This window comes from Hyperolius riggenbachi, chromosome 12, assembly GCF_040937935.1.
Source record: "Hyperolius riggenbachi isolate aHypRig1 chromosome 12, aHypRig1.pri, whole genome shotgun sequence".
Taxonomy (NCBI): Eukaryota; Metazoa; Chordata; class Amphibia; order Anura; family Hyperoliidae; genus Hyperolius; species Hyperolius riggenbachi.
The window spans coordinates 36107774-36132389 of record NC_090657.1 but is presented as its reverse complement, the minus strand read 5'-3'; the positions used below and the strand labels follow the sequence as shown (position 1 = coordinate 36132389).

Below are 24616 nucleotides of genomic sequence, written 5' to 3'. Positions count from 1 at the left end.
GTTTTTGGGATGTGGGAGGAAACCAGAGTTCCCAGAGGAAACCTACACAGGGAGAACATACTAATTTCATGCAGATAGTGCCCTGGTAGGGATTTGAACCGAGGACCCAGCACTGCAAGGCAATAGCGCTAACCACTCACGCCACCGTGCTGCCCAAAATCAAACCATACAAAAGCTGCCCTGCGACACCGTAAATGAATGGGGTTGTATAGAGATGAGGCATCTTTATACACACAAGCTTGCATTTTATTCTATTGATATTGCTCACTCCATCCATTTGTTGGACTCCTCCTACAGCAAGTAGCGTACTGAAGAAGTCTTAACTGATAAATGACTTTTGGCTGAGATGAAACCTGGCGATTAGTGAGGTACTTAGTGCTGTAGCATGGGCTGCCCGCCAGCTCACATGCAGAAAGAATGTAAACATTGGACTGAGCTTAGCTGCTGTGAGGTCATAGTCATAAATTGTATCATGTGAAGTGTGTAAGCTTCAAACTGGATCATGTGTAGTTCAGAGAACCGCTTTAAAGTGTTAGACAAGTATGGTTACAATGATTCTATTTCCCAGTTCCCCAACCCTATTCTCAGCGTTCACCAACAGTACATGCAGAAAACCACAAACCTGCACAGGTGGGGTAACTCCGTGTGTAACACGATGACGAGCATGGGGTTACAGGGGCTGCTATTGGACTACGTTTTTATTTCACCCTAAAGGTGCTTCTGGCCGGGACACTGAACTGCAAGCAGTGCAGCCTCCTGCATGACAAAGGCCATAAGATACAGGCACACGTATATTGCATTGATAGTCCCCAGTTTAAGATTTTCAGCACATGTAAAAGGAACCTCAAGTGACATAATGAGATAGAGGTGTATGTTCAGTGCCTAGCACATAAATATGCTGTTGCTTTTCCTCTTGCACAGCTGAATATTATCAGGCAGAGAAACTGACAGTTTTTGTCCAGTCTGGACCCAGTCGGATTATAGTCTCTCTCTGTGATAAGGAATTACAGCCATAAAACTGTAAACTAGGCTTCTGAGAGTAAGTGGATAGATTAAAAAAAAAGTCAAAGTTCATATTTTAGCAGCCTGAGACAGGAGACAGACTGTGTCATTGAGCTGAGACAAAACCATAAATCTACTCATTTAATTTTTTTTTTTTTTTAAATGTAGCCTAAAACGAAGATCTCTAAAGGCTCGTACAATTGCAACTTTTCCGTAAAAATATAAACCAGACTTGGTCTGTGGGGACTTGTGATAAGAGACTCATAAACAGGCTTTCCTTCTATATCTGTCTCTTTCTAGCTTTCTTTCTTGCTAGCTTTTTTTTTTTTTTCTTTTTTCTTTCCAACAATCCAACAGGCAGATTGACTCACATGGCTGACTGATGGGCTGATTTCGTGGAGTTGGGTGCGTGTACAATTTTTGTGCTATTACTTGATTGTGCGGTCGCTCAAGTTGATGGATTGGTCATGTGGAAAAGTTGCACATGTGTACAAGCCTTACAAGACAGCGCACACAGCTGACAGAGCGTCCGAAATCGATCGTTCCCGTCGACCCATCCGTGCGGAAGATTTTTCTCGGTCGCCGGCGGGCCGGGAGTGCGGCATTTGAATGCCCGACGCAATACAGCCGGTATACATTACCTGCTCCGGCCGGCACGAGTCCCCTGGTCTCTGCTGTCTTCTTCTCCGCTTCGGGCTCCAGACTGTTCCTGCAGCTACACAGGACTCCCTGTCCCAGCAGGAAGTTTAAACAGTAGAGTAGAGCGCCCTCTACTGTTTAAACTTCCCCTGGACAGGAAGTTCAGTAGCTGCAGGAACGGTCTGGAGCGGAGAAGTGACAGCGGGGACTTGCTCCGGCCAGAACAGGTAATGCATGCGTGGGGGGGGGGATGGGGCGGCGGGCGCAGCGGCAGCTCCACAGATTGTGATCGGTTGCAGGCTGAAATCGATTCACAATCTGTTTGCAGTAAAGGTGGCCATACGATCCCTCTCTGATCAGATTCGATCAGAGAGGGATCTATCTGTTGGTCGAATCTGATGGCAAATCGACCAGTGTATGGCCACCTTTAATGAGATGAAAGACATTGACTATTGTAGGGGGCTGGCCGGGTTACCAAAACAACTTATAACTGGAAAGTGGGCTTTAAAGCGGGATTGTCACCATAAAAATCTAATTTCAAAAGCAACTGGTCTGAGTGTTTTGAGTTTTATCTGTAATATATTCCTCCTCTTCCCTTTATTTCCCTGCCTAGCTGCTTATCTGAAACACGATCCCCTGCTCACTTGTGTTTACAAGCAAGACTGAGGTGACTCAGCGATAGGAGGAAAAAAGAAGAAAAAAAAAAGTTAAGGCTGCTTTCACAGTGGGACGTTACAGGCGCATGTTAGAGCAGCCTGTAACGCAGCCCAACTCACAGCAATGAAACATCAATGGGCTGTTCACAGTGCCCACGTTGCGTTACAGCAAAACGATGCATGTTCTATGAAAGTGCAGCGTGCTATGTGTTGTACAGTTTTAGCCACGTTAGACTGTGTGCACATGCTCAGTGATTAGCCACATGGCTAATATTCACTGCACTGCTGACATAATGGATTTCTTCCTGGAGCAGCCGCTTTGTGCGCTGATTGGCTGGCGGGACCACGTGATGCGGAGTGTTCCGATCACGTGGTCTCTGAAGTCTTTTGAGCTGCATAACGCGGCTCATTCTGACAGTCCTCTATCACCACCAGGCATCACCACCAGACCTTCACATCCCCTAAAACGCAACGTCCTGATGTGAAAGAGGCCTAAGGGAAGAAATGACATCAGTATTTTGCCTCAAACTGTGGGCAAAAGACCTGGTTCCCACCAGGAACCGAATTCTCTTCATTTACTATATAACATTCACTGAAATCAAAACATGGACAGTACAATACATGTGTTATGTAAGTAGATCAAGTATTTATCTTATATATGTGTTTGGTTTGTTTTTTCCCTGGCGTAGTATGGCTAATCCTCCTGCTTTAAAAGACCCTAATGTCAGTTGATCTTTTATGTCCTGCTCTGGGTGTTTTCTGGAAACTGGATGCCATGGAAGGCTAGGCTTACATCCAGTGTGAAAAAGTTGATTGGGATACCTGGAAATGGGCCGGGCGACTGAAATTCCCCTGCTTATCCTCCTCAGCCTATCAAAAGGGCCCTTTTCCATAGGCGGCTGAACTGTGCGCTCAGTGAACAGTTGCCAGGCGGCCGCAAGCAGTTGTAAAGGTAGCCATACATCTAGCAATGATGGACAGAATTGACAGAAAATGTCTCTCTAATGGAATGTGATTAGCTAGAGATCTGTCGGCTACCCATACACCGCAGGGCAATTCCCGATTGATCAGGAATCAGCCTTGTGATGTCGCATCTGACCCCCTTGTTGACCCGACGCTGTCCACCCTAATGTTAAATGTCCGTGTCCCCCGCAACCTACTGTGACAGCAACCTAGGAGACAAGTAATGGCTCATTTTACTCTGGAAGAAACATACTTTGTATGTTTTTACATGTATTTACTACTGTTCACTACAATAATCCTTTAAGAGGTAAAAGGGGTGGAGCTGTTAAGGAAAAGTGAAAATTTAGATTGACCCTTAGTGGTAACCCCCAACTACCCCTCCCCTAAATTTGGACTTACCTGGGGCTTCCTCTACATCCCCCCCCCCCGTTCTATGAATGCTGGGGGACCTCGCAAGCTATGGGGGGGGGGAGCCACAGGTAAGTCCAAATGCTGGGGGGGGGGGGGGGGTTACCGCTCAAGGTCCCTTTAAGTGGCTTTAGTGAACTAAATCTCTGCAGTTAATTTATGACATGCAGCCTTCACTGATGGTAACTTTTTATGATGTGATTAGTTTTTTTTGTTTGATTTAGTGTAAGGATCATTTACCAGGCCTGGCTGTTGGGAAACTGGAGCAGTTGCGCCTTCGTACCTCGTGACATGCGGTGAATAACACAGATGAGATAAATGAACCTGGCCAGATACACTAGCAGAGTAATTAAGCACCCCATAGGGTTTGCACTCAGCAGCTGCAGCACTGCGGGGAGAATGTTAATGGACTGGATTCAGTAAATGGGCTGTGGATTTGCCAAGTGTGTCTTGTTAGCCATTCTCTTTGTTGTCCGTGTTTAATGAACTCCCTGCTTCTCCTGGATGTATCAGTTCGGGAAAGTTAGCCAGCTCTACCATGTAAATAGACTGCTGGGATTCTGCTAGGAATGACTGGAAAGAGAGGAAGGTGGGGGAGGGGGTAAATTTAAAGCAGACCTGAATTCAGAACTTCCTCTCTGCTCTTAAAGATAAGCATAATAACCGTTTAAAGCGGCTCCGAGATGAAAAACTAACTATAACAAGTAACTTGTCTATCTTATCTAAAGTTTACATAGTTTATACAGCAAATCTGGCCGCAAACAGCTTCAATAGTTTGATTTATTCCTGTGATACAATGACAGCAGCCATGTTTTGTTTGTCACAGGCTGAGGGCTGGAGATGCTATCAGATTGCCTGTGTGTAAATTCAGTCCCCTCTCCTCCCTCCTCCGCTCTGCCTCTGATATCTTTGGCTAGTTACCTCCTCCTCCTGTCCAGACTGAGCTCCCATAAGCCTTTGCTACAGTGCCACTGTGAAGAGCTGTGGGCGAGGCTTGTTTTAATACTCCAAATTCCCCATATACTAAACAAGTATTTGGCTTGAGGAATGCCCTATAAACTATATGAAAGGAACACAATTATGCAATGAGTAAAAGAATTATTTTCATTTGGCACGGTTATTAGCCTGAGGAAGCGGGGTCAGAATTGCGAAACGCGTTGCCTGTGCTAAATAAAAATCTTTTGTAATTTAAAAACGAAAAGGAGAACGAGGTCTTACCTCAATAACGAAATCTTTGTAAACTGTTTTTAGAAGCTTCTGTATGCCTCTTCTCCCTCAATGTTTTAGCTGCTCAGTCTTTAGCTAGTGCCACTGCGTCCTCCATTTCCTCTGTCAATCAGTTGTGTATTCCAGCATCCCTCCCAATCAGGCCTCTGATAAATACACAGCTTCGTGCAGAGGAGCAGATGCCGCCTGGAAGAGGATTCTGGGAGTGCACACTTTAACTTAAAGAGACTCTAACAAAATTTTCAGCCTCATTTCTTCTATCCTATAAGTTCATATACCTGTTCTAATGTGGTCTGTCTTACTGCAGCCTTTCCTAGTTGCACAGTGGCTGTATTATCTCTGTTCTATAATCTAATCTTCTTTCCTTTACTTTGTCAGCTTTGTCGGGCTCAGGCAGGAATGTGCTGCTCTGCTTGATAGGATATAAGTTATACACACCCTCTCCACGCCCCCTGCAGGCTCCGTGTGAGTCAGACTGAGCTCCTCTCAGCCTATCACATGCTGGTTAGCAGCCGTGTCTTTTTGTTTGTGAACACTGCCTAAAACTGGCAATTACAAGCCAGGGTTGCAGCAGAGAGTGGCATAAACAGCACAGAGGGGCCCAGGAGAACATAATGAATAGAATGGTATGCTTTTTATTGCAAGAATTTTAGAGTACAGATTCTCTTTAGCACATACTAAAGATGGCCATACTCCCGTTTATGGCCAATAGATAGGTCTGTCTCTGAGATGATGATCGGAGAGAGATCTATCTGCTAGAGTCTCTCCACACACAACACACAGATCAATTTCAGAATGAAGCCTTTTGAAAATCTGTGCACCTGATGGGAATCCCAGTTGCTATCCCTGTCTTTAAGGTAACAAGTACGCGACAGAAATGGCATTGAACACATAAGCCAATTGAGCAAATACCAAAGTCGCAGCACGTCTATGTAATTTTAGTTCTCATATAGGTTTGATAGATCTTCATACAATATCCGAGCTGGCTTTTGTCATAGCGTTGGATAATTGTTGAGGAGCACTTTCTACAGGTATTTCCAGTATCATCCTGTCCAGAGCTGCAGCTAGCTACAATTTTTTGAAATGTAGGCTTTGACATGTCTATATAGTGTTAAAGAATTGGCCCAACAGGTTACAGGGTGTTATCCTCTATTTTTTTTTATTCTTTACTTAGCGGAGATGGAGTCCCAGATGACCATGACGCGTGCCCAGCGTGTGCGGGCCGCCATGTATCCAGAGACAGTGGAAGACCACTCCGCCTACTTACTAGCCACACAGATTGAAGGACAACAGACCAATGTGCAGAAACTGGCCGAGCCCTCACAGATGCTGAAATCTGCCATTGTCCATCTCATCAACTATCAGGATGATGCTGAACTGGCCACCCGGGCAATCCCAGAGCTGACCAAACTCCTGAACGATGAGGATCCGGTAAGACAGTCTTGTTTCCTGCTTCTGCCTGGTCCTGGCTCTGCCTGTCTGACTCTCATAGAAGCTCAGTTCATTAAAAGGTCATCCAAACCTGATATTTTTGGCTGTGGGTGGACAGATGGGTTGGGTTTAGTAATGCTGTGTGTTCCTCAAAAATGTTCAGTAGGGTAGAATGAAGCAGTAACTGGTAGGGAAATGGTGGAAAGACCACACAGGACATATGTAGTGTAGCATAGTTTCATACCCCCTCCAGTATTGTTGTAGCACTTAAAGGAATATTGTAGGGGGGGGGTCGGGGAAAATGAGTTGAACTTCCCCAGGGCTTCTAATGGTCCCCCGCAGACATCCTGTGCCCACGCTGCCGCTCACCGATGCTCCGGCCCCGCCTCCGGTTCACTTCTGGAATTTCAGCCTTTAAAGTCTGAAAACCACTGCGCCTGCGTTGCTGTGTCCTCGCTCCCGCTGATGTGACCAGGAGCGTACTACGCAGGTACAGACCATACTGGGTCTGCGCAGTACACTCCTGGTGACATCAGCGGGATCGAGGACATTGCAACGCAGGCATAGTGGTTCAACTCCTTTTCCTTTGCTGATGTGACCAGGAGCGTACTACGCAGGTACAGACCATACTGGGTCTGCGCAGTACACTCCTGGTGACATCAGCGGGATCGAGGACATTGCAACGCAGGCATAGTGGTTCAACTCCTTTTCCTCCCCCCCCCCCCCCCCCCCCCCACAGTATTCCTTTAAGTGTGCCATACTTCTGGAATTCTGCAAATATTGATGTGTCCTGCCTTTCCAGTGCTCTTATTTTTGTGTCTTGTCCTCTTCCAATGGCTCCCACTCTTACATTGCTTGTAAAAATTAATTATTCGGCAAAGAGGGGGTTAGGGTGGCTTGTATAGTTACTGCTTTAGCTTGTGGTGATCTGAATATCAAAGTAGAGTACAGTATAGGTGGACTGTTGTAATGAGGGGTTTGGTTGATGCGCAACATTGCACAGCAACAGTGATGATTAACCACCTCAACTTATTGTTCCATTTCAGGTGGTGGTGAACAAGGCCTCCATGATCGTTAATCAGCTATCCAAAAAGGAGGCTTCTCGTCGGGCACTGATGCAGTCCCCACAGATCGTGGCAGCTGTCGTGCGCACCATGCAGAACACAAGTGACATGGAAACTGCCCGCTGTACCACCAGCATCCTGCACAACCTTTCCCACCACCGAGAGGGTCTGTTGTCCATCTTCAAGTCTGGAGGCATTCCTGCGCTGGTTCGCATGCTTAGGTACTCTCCTCTGTTCTGTTTATCTTCAGTGTAGTGTTCATTGCATGACTCATCACTAAGTTCTCGAAGGAGTTCTCCACTTTGTGCCAAATCGTGTCAAGTTTATCCTTGTGGAAGATTTCTAACATGCTAACGAGTATACAACTGACTGTACTTAAAACAAACTCCATTGCAAAATCTATTGTAGCTCTTAGGAAAACAGAGGACACTGAGAGATTTCTCCTTTCCTATTGTCGCTAGATGCCTAGATAGAAAAGTGAAGTGAAATCTAAAATCTTAGATTGTGAAATTTGTTTACAACTACTGTTCTAGTATCCACTCTAAGCACATATTCCCATAACTGGTGTCACGATAGGATTTTCCCCAACTGTTGCTGAGGTTTCTACTCTATTCTGAACATGAAAACTGAAGGTATAATCCTTACCTGCTCTACACATAATCACCTGGAGTTCCAATCTAAAAGGCTGGTATGCACTAGCTCAGAATAGTTTGCTGTAGTAACTGGTCACTGTCACGCAACACGGGGAAATTAAATAACTTCTCACTTAGTGTAAAATGGCCGTGGATCAGGCGACTTGGCAGGCAATCAACCTCATTTGACAATTATCAAATCAAATGAAAATCGGTGCATCCAAGAGCATGCCCATTCGACATTGCGTGCAATTGCGGGCTGAAATTGGTTGCATGTATCGATCAGACCTGGAACCCCTGCAGGTATCGGTCAGACATGGAACCCCTGTTGTCCCAATGCGACATGTCCATACATCTTCTGATGTTTGGACACCTTTAGGGTCTGCTTATGGTTCATGTAGGCCTATTACGATATGTGAGTGTAGTGCTAGAGCTTCTTTGGGAAAGAGTGAAGGTTTGGCATAAGGACAAGGTTCATGGATTGTGTTAGAGGAGAGGTGGTAAAGATATTGTGTTAAGGAGAAGGGGATACTGTTAGTGTTATGCTTGTGTGGTTTTTAAAGATGTCTGGGACTAAATATTAATCCAAATGTTCTGTAAAATTGACATGTTGTCAAAAAGTAGTGCCAAGTTTTCACCTACACAAGCTCTATTCACGTGTGGCATGGGTGGGATCAGCAGTTTATTTTGTTATATGGTTTCTCAAATGTTCCCACCAGTAGATAAAGGAAGTGATGGATTTAAAACTAGTTGAATTGTACGGGTGTCCATACATTACTCGATTGTAGGCATTGATCTGCGTCTGACTTTATTATAATGATCAAATCCAGCAGATAACGATGCAACATGGGCACGTAATTGAACGTTTACATACATTTCCAGCCAAATCGGTCGCCATGATCGATCCGGTGTGCTAGAAACTCTGCAGCAAGGACTCGATCAGGCGCGGCTTTAACTCTGTTCGGTTAAGGATACCCAACGTGACATGAGATAGACGTGTATGTACAGTACCAAGCACACAAATAACTACACTGTTCCTTTTTTTCTTTCTCTGTCTGAAAGAGTTAAATATCAGGTATGTAAGTGGCTGACTCAGTCCTGACTCAGACAGGAAGTGACTACAGTGTGACCCTCACTGATAAGAAATTCCCCTTTTTATCCCTTTCTTGCTCTCAGAAGCCATTTTCTGCTAGGAAAGTGTTTTATAATTGGAATTTCTTATCAGTGAGTCACACTGTAGTCACTTCCTCTCTGAGTCAGGACTGAGTCAGCAACTTACATACCTGATATTTAACTCTTTCAGACGGAGAAAGAAAAAGAACACCGTATAGTTGTGTGCTAGGCACTGTACATACTACATACACATGGACCTCAGCAGCTGACCTTTAGTGGAAACATGACCGCTGCTCGCTGCGGGCTTTCCAGTCATGTTCTTTATAGACTTACCACTGCAATTTATAGTAACCGTGTCCTATATGGGTATAGTGTTTTTTTTTTTGTTTTTTGTTTTTTTTTAGAAATGCACTTGAATGTTAATGAGTTTTTCTGTCCTCTTCTTAGTTCCCCAGTGGAATCGGTGCTCTTCTATGCTATAACCACTCTGCACAATCTGCTGCTCTACCAGGAAGGTGCCAAAATGGCTGTGCGCTTGGCTGATGGCCTGCAGAAGATGGTTCCACTGCTGAACAAGAATAACCCCAAGTTTCTGGCCATCACCACAGACTGCCTGCAGCTGCTGGCATATGGAAATCAGGAAAGCAAGGTAAGAGGCTTGCCGCTAAATGGTTTGTTTTTATTGCATACTGACTAAAGACTCTGCGTTGCTTAGGTATGTATTTGGTGGTTGTTGGGTCCAACCACATATTCTAACCTGGACACAGTCTGTCAATAACCAACTTTGTGAGCTTTGGGTCCTTGGCATCAATGTGAGAATGGGAGCAGGTTATCAATCAAAGAAATCTGATTGGCTGTTTGTGGCTTGGCCCCCTTTTCTGAATTTAAACCCCAATCCCCCAATTACCGTTAGTGGCAAAGGCCTCAAACCTGCTACAGTCAGTGTAACAATGGCAGCAATTTAAATATTCCCCTTGAAAATCAATAGCTGAATTTTGATTGGCTGTTTGTAAGCTCCACCCATTTCCTGATTATTAAGCAGTCACCCTGTGCCCAGTTTTAGGAACCTGCCATAAACTGTTAAAATGGCTGCAGTTAACCCTTTCCCTTTGAAAATGAATGGCTGAGATTTGACTGGCTGTTTCTACACTCCACTCACTTTACCTGAATTTTTAACCTCCGTTACCAAGTGAGCAACTGTGCCAAGTTTGGGGACTCTGGCTTTATTACTGTGAGAATGGCAGCCGTGTATTTGTGATGAGACTGCCCCACCCCCCCCTCCCCCTAAGAACATATCCCAGGTAGTAAGGGATATACGGAGGCAAAAACGCACATTCCTTTGAAAATTGCTTTGCAAATTTGCAATCCTAAGCGTTTAGTGATTGCCTTCTGTAGTGGGAACTAGGCCATTGAATCTGTTTAGTTTTCCTCACAGATTATTGCACCACAAAGCCATACATAATTTATGTAGTATTTTCACAAAGGGTGTGTGGCAGCAGTGAAGCATACTTTGATGATTCTGTATGGTAGCACATGTCTAATTCTGGGCACCATTGTCAAGGTATGGCAACATGCACAATGTGGAAGGGCTCTCCACGGAATATTAGCTCTGAGGATTTTTGACTCCATTTAGGGCCCCCATGCAGCCTACGCTTGCACCACTTGTACCAGTGGCAACACAGAGGTTAACACCCTTATTGCTAATGAGTCCTTATAAGCATGAGTAGTGCTGGTAACTGCAGAAATGTGTCCAACCAGTCAGATTACTTAGTGCTGCCAGAATCAGATCGCAATGCTGAGCTAGGGGGAAAAAGTAGCACAGGCCTTACGCCACATTATTATCACTGTAATGTAGTCAGAGATCGGTCTGCCTCTACTGCATGTCTGACTTCTAGTGCCAGCTCACACCTTTTACATGCTGTGTACAGCATTGCCATTTCACGTTCGTCATGCCATTGAAATACTTTGTTTGAACAACATTTGTCATTTTTTTTTTAATTTTTTTTTTTATTTATTCAATCCTGCGGCAGGGATGTTTTTTTTTTTTTTTTTTTTTCCCCCTCATGTGCAATTCACATTTAATGCAATTTAAAGCAGGACAAAGACACTGAAGCGAAAAAAAATGATGTATTGGATGTGTACTATGAATAATTACTAGAAGATTAGCAGCAAAGAAAATATTCTCATATTTTTATTTTCAGGTATATAGTGTTTTTTTCTAACATTGCATCATTCTATAATATGTGCAGATTACACAACACTCAGCATTCAAAATGATTCTTTCAGAGCAGTCTGTGAACTAATGACCTCTCCTCTGGCAGATAAAAAGAAAACTGTTCACTTACAGTTGAGATAATAAAAGTCAGAAGACAGCCCTCTCCACAGCTTTTTTGTATAGAGATAACAGCTGGAGTTTCTTAACTCTTCCTGGACTGGAAACAGACTGATGTATGTGATCTTAATGTTTTATTTCTTAGCTGTACTACACATACAAATCATAATATCGTAATTTTTTTTTTTTTGCTTCAATGTCTCTTTAACTTATAATAACCTTTTTAAAGAAAAAAAAAAACATTTCTTTGTTAGCTTTCAGAACTCCTGCAATAAATCTGCATTGTCTACTTCTTCCTATCATGGACGCAGACAAAGGGTTAACAGGCTAATTTTGAAGTTGGGACACATCCTCATGTAAATTAACTCCATTGATATGCAGGGGGGGGGGGGGGGGAATGCTATTCCATGTTGTGCGTGTTTTTTTTTTTTTTTTAATGCAGAGGAATAACAATCCCGGGGCAAAAAGACGCAAAATGGGACGGTCGGAATAACGCCTGCAGAATTCGCATGGCTAAGTGTGGGCCCTAGGGATGCTCAGTGAGATGCAAATAATTTTGATTTGATGCAGCAGTATGCATATTTTGTATGCAAATGTATGCAGCTTGAAAATGAAACCATCAAATCCTGCTGAGGTAAAATGTGATTGGTCCATTTTCAAGCTGCATTTGCATACAAAATTTGCATAGTCCTGTATCAATGAATATAGGTCACAATTCAGTGTGTAAAAGTTATGACCAGTTGGAGTTTTGCCCTGGCTCTACACTGGTTCTCTAGAGCAGTGTTTCTCAACATTTTATTGGTATTACCCCTTTTAAAACCCTGTACTCAACCAAGTACCCCCCAGTGTCGTAAACATTATCACACGTACCCCTTGACAAATGTTTTTAATCGTAGTACATAATTGCTTCTAAACCATTTCCAACCATTTTACTATTGCTTTTAGTTTTGTAAAATACTAATTTGGTGTTTAAGGGAACCTGAAGCGAGTAAGATTTAAAATAAACACATGACGTACTTGCAAATCGATATTACATACTAACCTAATTGTCAGTTCCTCTCAGAAGCTCACCATTTTCTTCTTACATTGATCCCTTCCAGTTCTGACAATATTTTGTCAGAACTGAAAAATACCAGTTGCTGTCAGTTATATATCATCAGTTGTCAGTTACAATTGACTGTGCAAGGTAATGTCCATGTTTCCCTATGGCTCAAGTGGGTGATATTACAGCTTAACAGTGTGCTGACCAGGAAGCTGTAATGGCCAATTTTTAAAATGGAAGATGGCGAATTCCATTGATCACAGTGGACAAATGGGACGCAGGAGAGGAGAAAGAGATTGAGTAGACTACACAGGAGGTAAGTATGACCTGTGTATGGTTATTCTGACTTTCTATTTTCAGTTCCGGTTCTCTTTAAAGTGTAACTGTTGGGCATAAAATCAAAAATAAATTCTTTATTTTTATCTGGTAAACAAGTAATAAGGATGCTAACCAGGCACTGGAAAAGTTAAAATCTCTATTACTTTTCTAGTTTATAAATGATCATCCCCAGTTTACCTGACTCTTATTTGGTACGTTGCCGCACAAAGGAAGTTGCAGGGCATGCTGGGTTGTGTTTTGTTTTTTTCCCCCTTTATTTCCCCTCAGACTTTTTGTGTACCAAATAAGAGTCGGGTAAACTGGGGAATGATAATTTATCAACAAGAAGAGTAATAGTGATTTTAACTTTTGGATTGCCTGGGTAGCATCCTTATTACTGGTTTACCAGATAAAAATAAAGAATTGATTTTATGCCAGACAGTTACACTTTTTAAATAAGTTTTATAATTTGTCTTATTCTTGGTTAAGTATACCAAGCCTGGATACCCCCTGGAACCACCAGAAGTACCCCCTGGGGTACACGTACCACACGTTGAGAGCCTAGGCTCTAGAGTACTGCTAGGGCTTGCTGGGGATTGTGGTTTCAGGTGAGAAGGCTGTTTAGCACGTACAGCGCAGCTAGAAGTCAGCAGATTCTGGGATAGCAGAGATAGCAGGTCCTGACGCTGCAGTAATGAGAAGTCAGTGTCTCAGCTTTTTCTGTCTATATAGGACATTTGCCTTCTCTTTCAGCGCTTACTGCAGTGTTCTGGGAAGCTTTACCAAGACTTGGCTGCTGGGGGGGCAGCAGAAGAGACATTCTTGTTGGCAATGATGGGAGGAGCAGAACTGTCACCACAGCTGCTGGTTTCTCTGTGCATCTGATCTGGCTGGCATAGAATTTAAATACATGGGTAAAAATTTTGGTGTCCCCTGTGAGTTCTCATCAGCAGCTGGTATAACCTTCTTAGGAGGCGCTGATCATTCAGTATTACACATGTAGCTAAAAGCCTCATACACACATAGGAGGCGTCGCCCATCAAAAATTAGTACTCTATTCCTTGGGTGACATGGCTGGGCCAAGGCTGACTGACGTATCCTTAGCTTGAAGGCTAACTATGTGTTTTGTAACTACAGGTAGTCCCCGACTTACCAACGACCCGCCAATATGAATTAGTCGGATTCTGTTTCCATGGGAACAAGTAAAAAAAAAATGTTAAATTGGAGAAAATCAGTTTTTTAAAATTCAAATAAATGGCTTTTAAACTTGTATAAGCAGGTGCAGAGGTGACACAGAGGGGGACACAGAGGAGGTACAGGAAACAGAAATGGCACAGTATTCCGACTTAAGAACAGATTCAGGTTAAGAATGAACCTGCAGTCCCTATCTTGTTCGTTAATCGGGAACTATAATACCTATATAAGTGGGAGGGGGAGGGGAGCACTGGCTGAGCAGCAAAGAATGGTCAGGGGCAGCTGTGCACAAGCTAGATTCTTTCGTGTGTGTGTGTGGGGCTTTAGACTCCTGACTTCAATGGCATTATGTAAACGATATGGTCAGATGCCTTGCTGTGCACACTCGTAGCAGAACTGGCTCCTGTTGCCCTCTATGGGAGTTGGGTCTATAGGAGGGAACACTTGTGCAGTAGAACGTCCGCTCTGATAGCAGCAGTGGTACAGGGTCGGATAGCCAGTCACTATTTAAGCAGACCTAAGCTGTTGCACAGCAGACAAGGAAAACGCAGAGAAATTCACCCTGTGTGTTTACAAACAGCCCTTTTAAGGCTGTGCTCACACTTGAGCTAAGAACAGCCTTTTTCTTTTTTTTTGGTCTGTTCTCCACTCATTGTAAAACTGACAGTGAATGGCTCCTATTTTACTTGTCACACTTGTCACTCTGCAGCAGATCCATTGGTGATACTGACTCTCTATATACATACAGTGTGCATTTCTCTCTAATTTTCCTTCTGTCCTGTGGTAGAGATCAGATCCACTTTTACACGTCTGCAATGTGCATCAATGTCACCCGTCCAGCTGCTGTTGCCGCTCTGGTTCAGATAGTTTGCGTTGCAGCGGACACATCATGTGACCTACTGACAGGAGTAGGTCAGCCTGGCATCCTGCAGACACCTGAAACAAGCATACAGCAATCCCTGTCAGAAAACTTCTGATCCTCATGCTTGTTTCGGCGTCTGTGGCTAAAAGTATAAGAGGCAGAGGATCAGCAGGAGTGCCAGGCAATCTGCATGGTGTAAAGGGAAATAACTATGGTAGCTTCCATATCGCTCACACTTCAGGTGTTCAGTGCTGCCAAGGCTGCATACTGTGCAACTTCACCACCTCCATAGAGCAGCCTGCTGCGAATAAGGCTAAGTTTCCACAGTAGCGTGACATTTTCGCCTGCAAAAAATCGTATAAGATTTTTCTGATTGGTGAAAATTCACATGTAAATTTTTACGTGGCTTATGCAAATTTTCGTATGCGAAAATTCGCATTCGTTAAATATAACATAATCTGCCTAGTAACAGGTTAGTCATGACTGCTGTCAACTTTCTGTAACCATGGATCCAATGCAAATTTTTTGGCAAATAACGTGAAAATTCGCATTGCCTATACAAAGCATTGTACGCGAATCGTTCGCGATGTCCAAAAAAGATACAGGACCCCAGATTTTTTTCACGCAAACGGAAATTCGCTTTGAATGGAAACAGCCCCATTCACTACCATTAGTTGCAAAATCAATGCAAGTTTTCTGAGAGAAAATTCTGACACAAAACGCCCGAGTGGAAACCAGGCCTAAGACTAATGCGCTATGGTGAGTCGAGGTAACTGGCGAAACTTCCTGGGTCTAAACTCTATCCCGCCCACTCTTGCCCAAGCCAAGCTCCTCCTATACCAGCCATTCACTATACTAGCCTCTGCTTCGTTTCCCTACTGGGGTCCATATGCTATTCACTTTTTCACCTGAGTTTTCTCCTAGGTGATTTTGAACTTGACAATAAAATGCTTTTTAAGCCACCAGAAAGCAAGAAATACTCAAAATAATTTTGATGGTACTTTTTCAGCTACTTTTTGGTACTTTTTTTTTTTAGTTAAATTGCTGAAAAGTTATTTTAAATCCAAAATGAAATGTATTTCCTAGGAGAAATATCAGATGAAAAGGTGAATAAGGTGAATTGCATATGGCCCTCTGCACCAGTATTGCAGCCAGACAGCTGTCAAGCGGAGGGAGAGAGATGCCAGTTAGTGGAGTCTGTAGTCTGATCTGACTAAGGCCACATACACACATCAGACTATAGTCTTTGGAAAATGAAAGATCACAGACCAATCTTACCACCCTTCATGTAGTATGAGAGACATACCTACACAGTCTTTTCTATGGAGCTGAACTCCCCATCAGATAAAATCTTTGCAAGATGCTGCAAATACAGATGCTGTACAGACACAAAAGATCAGTATCTGCAAAAGATTCGTTCCTGCCAGAGATCCGTTCCTGCCAATTGCATTCATAGTCGGTGAGATCTGCAGATCATCATACACACCTTGTTTAACAAACATTCATCTGCAGATCAGACAATCATCTGCAGATCTGAAAACCCATCCTGGTGGATCTGATCTGCAGATGAATGTCTGTTAAACAAGGTGTGTATGATGATCTGCAGATATCATAGACTATGAATGCATTTTGCAGGAACAGATCTTTTGCAGGATCAGATCTTTTGAATGTCTACAGCATCTTTGTCTGCAGCATCTTGCAAATATTTGTCTGATGGGGAGTTCAGCTCCATAGAATAGACTGTGTAGAGTATGGCTCTCATACTACATGGAAGGGGGTAAAATTGGTCTGTGATCTTTCATTTTCCAAAGACTATAGTCTGATGTGTGTATGAGCCTTTAGGGTACTTGCCAGGGTTCAGCAAAGCTGTGTCTGTGGCCGTAACCAGTCCAGCTCAGGTGATGAGGCTGCCTGATGTACTTCCATAAGGTACTGTATTGTTCCCAGTAAGCCATGAAGCCATGGTGCATCTTGCAGGACACATGCATGGCTAGTAGTGATGTGAGCACGCATCTGAATCCTTTAGCTTCTTAACAGCTTTGTTACAGCTAACAACTCCTGTTATACATCTGCAGTGTCTACTTCCTGCTTTTATTGAAGCAGACATATTGTTACCATCCTGTGTTTACAAATTAGCTGCTCTGCCCTGGCAGAGGAGATCCCTGAGCTGACACAGCTGAGATCAAATTACAGTTGTGATTAGCTGATCTAATTCCCTTTCATCTGTGACTAATCATTCTAAATACATACAGGGTGCCTTTCTCTGCACATAAACTCCTGCCCAGGACAGAAGGACAGCACAGACATGTGATGTTGAAAGAGGCTTAGTAAAGCTTTGTGCATGTCGAGGTCTCACACCTGTATATAGAGCCTGTATTTTATGTATAATGTGCCATTAGACTCCAATTTAAAGCCATTACTGCCTGCATAATGTCTTCCTAGCTGCGCTGGGACACAGTAATCTATGTAATTACATGAATTATTGTCGGTTGTAATAGCCGTGTCTGACATTAACACTATATGCAGCTAGAGCCGCCTCATAGGTGGATGGCCGTCCCGTGCTTCGGACACAGTGTGAATAGAATGGATTTCCTAACATCACATCACATGCCTGATAGGGATGTTCAATGGGATGCTAATCTTTCTAAACGCATACAGATTGTTTGCAAATTTAGGCGCCTTGGCATTGGACCAATCCGATGCAGCAAAAACTGCATACGATTGGTCTGTTTCTAAGCTTCATACATTTTTTTTTCTATATTCTCCGCATCTCACTGACTGTCCCAAATGTCTAAACTGCCCATTAAAGCAGTATAAAACCCTGACATAATCAATAAAAACATGTTTTCCTACTTTTTATATGCCATATGGTTAGCATATTTGCTTTTGTGCAGAAGTATTATTCATTTAGAAATTTTAAGTTTCCAAAGTACACTTTTTTGCTTTGAGAGCTGACTTTGCATTTTGTTCATAACTTTTTTTTTTTTTTTTTTCTTTTTCATGTTGAAATATAAGCAGAAATACTTTGACTGACTGTCTTTGTTCAGGAGTCTCTGCAGTGTCAGAGAAGGGTTTTTTTTTGCATTACTCACTTGATACAATTAAACACAAGATAACATTATCTCCAGTTCCCATGTGTTCAGCTTTCCCTGCATTGAGCTTTTCTGTTCTGTATTTAACCCTTTGAATGCTGTTCTAGTAAAAAATAAAATGCTGGTAGTATATAATATGCTGTAAATGTTTTAGAGAAAGGAATTGCTGGCTTTCATTCCGCTTTAACGGTACAATTGTCTTACAGTTGACTTTCCCGTTCTATAATAGTGATTGGATTGGTTTGAATTAGAGTGTTGCTGATTGACTGCAAACGATCATATTATCGATCGGTTTTCTTGCCAGTGGTAAATCTGAAATTGTAGGATTATACATGTTCCTCCCCTTTATGGCCATGATCAGGGATTTCTATTAGATGGGGAAGTCCATTGGAACAGAACATTTGTGCCATTAATATGTACTTTAAGAATGTGACTGTCATTTAGGCCTTTGTAGAGTTTTTATTATATGTTGCATGATCTCTTTAAATGAAATTACAAGCGATTCTGTATGTCAAATGTGATGTGCAATAATAAATATTCTTTTAAAGGACAACTGGAGTGAGAGACCTATGGAGGCAGCCATATATTTCCTTTTAAACAATACCAGTTGCCTGGCAGCCCTGCTGAGATCATTGTGGTCCATAGTGTCTGAATCCCACAAGTGAAGAAAGCATGCAGCTAATCCATGTCGGAAACATCTGATCTGCAGTCTTGTTCAGGGTCTGTGGATAAAACGATAAGAGGCAGAGGATCAGCATGATAGCCAGGCAATGTGTATTGTTTAAATAGAAATAAAATGGCAGCCTCCATAGCCCTCTCACTTTAGGCTTCCTTTAAATATTCTCTCGCCCCTCAAGTTGGCTGCACACCCACCTACCTACCTATCGCTATCAGGTGACAACTATTAGTTTATGTATTTCAGGTAACGTTTGGTTTGGTGGGAGTGCAGAAAGGGTTAAACTCATATGCTTACATGTTGGCTCTCAACTATCAGACTGCTGGGAGCTCAAATTACACTAGCTCATTACTTGCTGATAAGGGAGAATTTAGACAGGCTGTTTTCTATAAACACACACCGGGTGGATTTCTCTGTGTTCTCCTCTCCTGTGCAAGAGTTCAGTTCCGCTCTACCTTTGATTCTTAACCTCCTTAGCGGTAATCCCGAGTCAGGCTCGGGATGGAAAGATGCAGAACAAAGTAGTAACCCTGTGCGACTGAGTTTCATGCAGGTGCTGCTGCAGACCTCTGAGGTATATTTTTCTTCTTGTTTTTAGGGTCTAAAAGCTTGTGAACAAATTGTATGGGCTTTAGATCTTAAAGGATACCTGAAGTGACATGTGACACTGATAAAAAATTCCAACTATAAAACACTTTCCTAGCAGAAAATGTCTTCTGAGAGCAGGAACGAGATAAAAAGGGGAATTTCTGATCAGTGAGGGTCACACTGTAGTCACTTCCTGTCTGACTCAGGACTGAGTCAGCCACTTACATACCTGATATTTTAGCTCTTTCAGGCAGAGAAGGCAAACAAGAAACACAGCATAGTTATTTGTGTGCTGGGCACTGTACATACACATGTCTATCTCATCATGTCACATGTCACTTCGGGTATCCTTTAAATCTGGAAATAATCATAACGCCAGGGAGGTTAATAGTGTGTGATTACATGCAATAAGTTCAATAAAAATGACTGGGTCTCTAAGATAGAAATAAAGTTCTGCTTCTCCATCTCCACAGCTCATTATTCTGGCCAATGGAGGGCCACAAGGTCTTGTGCAGATCATGAGGACCTATAACTACGAGAAGCTCCTGTGGACCACAAGTAGAGTGCTGAAGGTGCTGTCGGTGTGCCCCAGCAACAAGCCCGCCATTGTGGAAGCTGGTAAGAACATTCTCGGCCTGTGATGGCTCCCATCAGCTGGCTCTCATGGCTGTTTGTGGCAATGATTTTCCATTAGTGTTTGGGCTTTCATCAGGAGTTATTAGAATGTCAAAGCCCAAATGAGTGAGTGGCTGTAGAGGCTGTCCTCCTCGGTGGTTTTCAGGCAGTTGTGATGAGGAATGGCTCATCTGCTATCCCAGGATGCTTTGTGTGCACCTGTTGGCTTTTCCTGTCAGCTTCTTTCATTGACCTGATTAGGAATAAAAGCTTTATGAACTTAATCCAAACATTTGCAGAGTTTTTAAAATGGAATCCATGGTGAGAGGAATACGGAGGCTGCCATATTTTTATTTGTGACAATACCAGTTGCCTGGCAGCCCTGCTTTGGCTGCAGTAGTATTGGAGTCACACACCTGATACAAGCATGCAGCTTATCCAGACTTCAGTCGCAGCACGTGATCTGCATGCTTGTTCAGGGTCTATGGCTAAAAGCATTAGAGGCAGATTAGCAAGGCAATGTGCATTATTTAAATGGGAATAAATGTGTCTGCCTCTATTTCCCTCTTATTTTAGGCTCCCTTTAAAGCAAGGTTTGGCAAACTACGGCCAAATCTGGTCTGCTAATGGAGGTGTCTGATTCCTGTCCTCTCCTGCTGTCCTTTTCAAAATTGTGTGCAACACACAACAATTATAGGCATCGCCTAATCGGTCATTCCAGCAGCAATCTCCATGGCAACATTAGTGTCATGTGGTCGTCGGTGCGTACCAGCATGTCACATGACTCCACCATAGCCATGGAAATTGCAGCTGCAACATCATTATGCACATGTGCTGTTCTTAGACATAGACTGCGCCTGCACAGAACAACTCCTAGCCAAGAGAGCTCAATTCGAGAAAGTACATCAAAAGGGGCCACACATGCCCAGGAGGAGCTCATTGGCAACAATTTTGGGGTCTGGAGGAAACCAAGGGACCTGTGAGTCTAGGGTGGTGGGGGCCTAGTTTTAAGCTAGTCCTTTTTAACTTTTAAACCCAGTGACAGCGTTAGGATTTAGTGCTGAGGGCAGATGAAGCTTTAGCCTCTAATCGTGTGAAGTTACGGAGTTCCAGCAGAGGAGGAGATGAGTTTCCTCCTAATCACAATTGTGTCATCTTATTAACTCGCTCCCTAATCTCCCTCCGCCTGTAATTTGGCTGGCTTTCATTCGGTGAGCCAGCTGCAGGCCGGCTTGTGTGCCAACAGACAGCCCTTTGTGCCGCTTTCTGGCAAGGCTCGGAGGCAGCGCGCAGAGGAAAGCTGTTCCATTACCTGCTGCATATGTCTGCGTGCAGTGCTGGCTCACCAGGGACCCTGCGCCTTGTACTAATTCCATCTCTCCGGACCCCATGGAGCAGACTAGCCGGGTGGAAGTAATGCTCCTTTTCACGCAGGCTGCACAGATCCACGTCACAGAGGTGCCTGCTTTATTTAGGATTATCACAGCGTCACGCTCTTATCACTGAGACCAAATGTTGTCTGTTCACATCTTACCATAGCTTATAGGTTCATCTAGCTGAATTTAAAGCAGATCCGAGGTGAAAAACTAACTATAACAAGTAACTTGTCTATTTTTTTTTTTTTTTTTTTATCTAAAGTTTTATAGTTTACACAGCAAATTTAGCTGCAAACAGCTTCAACAGTTTGATCCCTGTGATACGAGGGCAGCTATGTTCTGTTTCTCACATTACACACAGACAAGCTGATAACACATCAGCCCTCAGCCTCATCACCTCCCTCCTCCCCTCTGCCTCTGAAATCTCTGGCTAGTAACCTCCTCCTCCTTCCTACTGCCCAGACCGAGCTCCCATAAGCCCTTGCTACAGTGCCAAGGCACAAAAGGAGCTGTGGGCGAGGCTTGTTTAGTTTATAGGGAATTAGAGTATTAAAACAAAACAATTATTTGGCTTGAGGAATGCCCTATAAACTATAGGAAAGGAACACAATTATGCAATGAGTAAAAGTTTCTCCGATCCACTTTAATAGGGAGTTTTCAGTACTATTACACTTCAGTATTCTTGTGACTCGCATGGGGGGAATGTAAATGACACAATCACATTGCCTGGCTCTCACTTCCTTTTATGTACATTGCCTTGTTTGTTTCACTAGCCTGTTATATTGCTATCTGCACATTGACTTTAGTGGTCATATGGTTGTGATACATTTTTTTTTTTTTTTCTTCCCTGTCCTCTTCCTCTATTGTTACAGAGAAAAATCCATTTCTCAACACATTTTGTGATTATTTACATTTATTATACATCTCTGCAGCTGTTCAGAGAGCATGGAAGAATGTGTGAGCAGCTGGGAGGGGGAGAGGAAGATTTGTTTAAAGGGAACCTAAACTCAAGAAAACCCATGAGTTTCACTTACCTGGGGCATCGACCAGCCCCCTGCAGCCATCCTGTGGCCTCGCAGTCACTCACGGCTCTTCCGGTCCCCCGCTGCCAGCTAGTTTCGTTTTTGCTGACTGGGAGTCGGCCGGCCACCATACATTTTTACACATTGCACCCGTAACACATAAAAACGTACTTGTCAATGTTCGCTATAGCTTTCTGTACCAGTGGGAATGCGTAAAAAGGTACGCATGGCGGTCGGCTGACTCCCAGTCGGGAAAAACAAAACTAGCTGGCAGCGGGGGCCAGAGGAGCAATGAGTGACTGCGAGGGCACAGGATGGCTGCAGGGGGCTGGTAGATGCCCCAGGTAAGTGAAACTCATAAGGTTTTTTTTTTGTTAAGGTTCCCTTTAAAGCCCTGGTCCCTCCTCCCAGATTATTTCGTAGTTCGTAAAGATGAGGAAGGGACTATGCCATTACCCATGTGCCATATTTTTCAGCCTATAAGACTCTCCTGACCATAAGATGCACTTAGGTTTAAAAGACAAGGGGAAAAAATGTATACTAAGCCTGGTGAAGCTGCATCTTGTGGATTATGTCCTCTTTGTACCTCTTGTGTCATCCTGTGTCCTCCTGTGTCTGCCTCTGTCCTCCTTTCCACAGTTTGTTCCCCTGTGTCCTCCTTTGCATGGGTACAGGGAGTCCCCATGCAGCGGGTTAAAGGTTCGGCAGGCAGGTGTTAACAAGCCAGGAACTCCTTGCATTTGGACTACAGGTAGTCCCCAATTAACGAACGAGAAAGGGACTGTAGGTACGTTCTTAACCTGTTCTTAAGTCAGAACATTGTGCCATCTGTCCCCTGTACCTCCAGTGCCCTGCCCCCCCCCGCCTCCCCGTGTCACATCTGCCCTCTGTACCTGTTTATACAAGTTTAAAAGCCATTTTTTCTTTGACTTTTTTTTTAAATCTATTTTCTCAAAAACTACAAGTCCAATTGGAATTTCTCTTTTTTTACTTGTTCCCATGGAAACGCAGAATCATGCTGTTCGTATTGGCGGGGCGTCTGTAAGTCAGGGACTACCTGTATTTAAGACGCGACTCCCCCTCCCCCCCCCCCCCCCCCCCCCCCACACACACACACACACACACTTCTTTTGGTCCAAAAAAATACTGTTTTGGGATGTCCATATTACTGTAAGAGCAACTACACCCACCTCCTCCCTCTGCTGCGTTCATTTAATGAAGACCGGGAAATTTGGGGCGGAAGGTGAACCCGAAAGATGGGTCATCCTGCTCCTGCAATAGTCGCTAGGGCAGGCTTTCTCAACCAGGGTTCCCTGGAACCCCAGGGTTCCTTGAGTACTCTGCAGGGGTTCCTTGGCATTTTCCCCTATCGTGGGGGAAGTATAGAGCACACTATAATAGGTGGTACTGTAACAAGAAGCACTAAATTGGGAGCTCAGGAGACAATAGAATGAGTGACAGTGTAATAGGGGTAGTGAAATAAACCGCCACACCTACTTTCAAAGACCATATCAGCTGCAAAATAAACGCAGGGGTCCCAAGAGATAAAAAAAATGATTGCAGGGGTTCCTTGAGATCCAAAAGTTATTTGCAGGGTTTCTCCAGGGTAGAAAGGTTGAGAAAGGCTGCGCTAGGGTGTTAATTACCATTCCCCCACCCCCCGACAGCCAAGAACTCAGGGGTAAGACGTCATTTGGGCTGTCAGCTATTGCTAGCAGCCAAATTGCACAGTTTTTATCGTCATTTGGGCTCCATCTTTTTACAGCTCCCCAATTAATGCCTGAGTATTGCTACAGCTGTAATTCACATTATGGCCTATGGCGGCAACCAAATTTGCCTGATTTGTCCGTCGCTATGCGGTAGACAGTGGCCACTACATGAATTTGCAACCATAAGGTGGTGAACTGTGCGCTGTGTGCAGTTCAGCCTCCTGTGTGATAGTCTCCTTTAAGTGGCTGTGGAAGTTTGAGGCCTTACTTGGGGGATCACTGAGCAGATGGATGTCTGGTCTTTCAGGTAGTTAGAGTAGGTTCACACTTATTTTAAAAACGTATCCGTGGTTCTGTTTTGTGGCCCGGATCAAAAACTGAGCCACGGATACAAATGTTAAAAAAATAGCAGCAGTCTTCACGGATCCGTTTTGAGACGGAGTTTGCGTTCCGGGGGATCTGTTTTGACAAAACTGAACGCAGGGTCCGGACTTGTCGGGACATCACACCGCACATGGATCCGGATACACGGAGGGGTAGTGGAAGGCAATGCAAAAACGGACTCTACACAGACACGGAGGGAGATCCAGATTGGCTACTGCCTGCTCCCCTCAGCATAGGTGGTGTCCCCAGATATAGGCTAGAGAGGGGCAGC

At 43.8% G+C, this 24616-nt stretch overlaps 1 protein-coding gene across 1 annotated transcript in view; it reads left to right on the top strand.

Moving 5' to 3' along the window:
* JUP (junction plakoglobin) overlaps window positions 1-24616 on the top strand; it is a 154108-nt gene that overhangs the window by 80062 nt on the left and 49430 nt on the right. The window contains exons 3-6 of the mRNA XM_068263326.1: window positions 6070-6326; window positions 7373-7611; window positions 9583-9784; window positions 19713-19857. Of these exons, the coding sequence (XP_068119427.1) occupies window positions 6070-6326; window positions 7373-7611; window positions 9583-9784; window positions 19713-19857 (843 nt within the window). The remainder of the gene's footprint in view (window positions 1-6069; window positions 6327-7372; window positions 7612-9582; window positions 9785-19712; window positions 19858-24616) is intronic.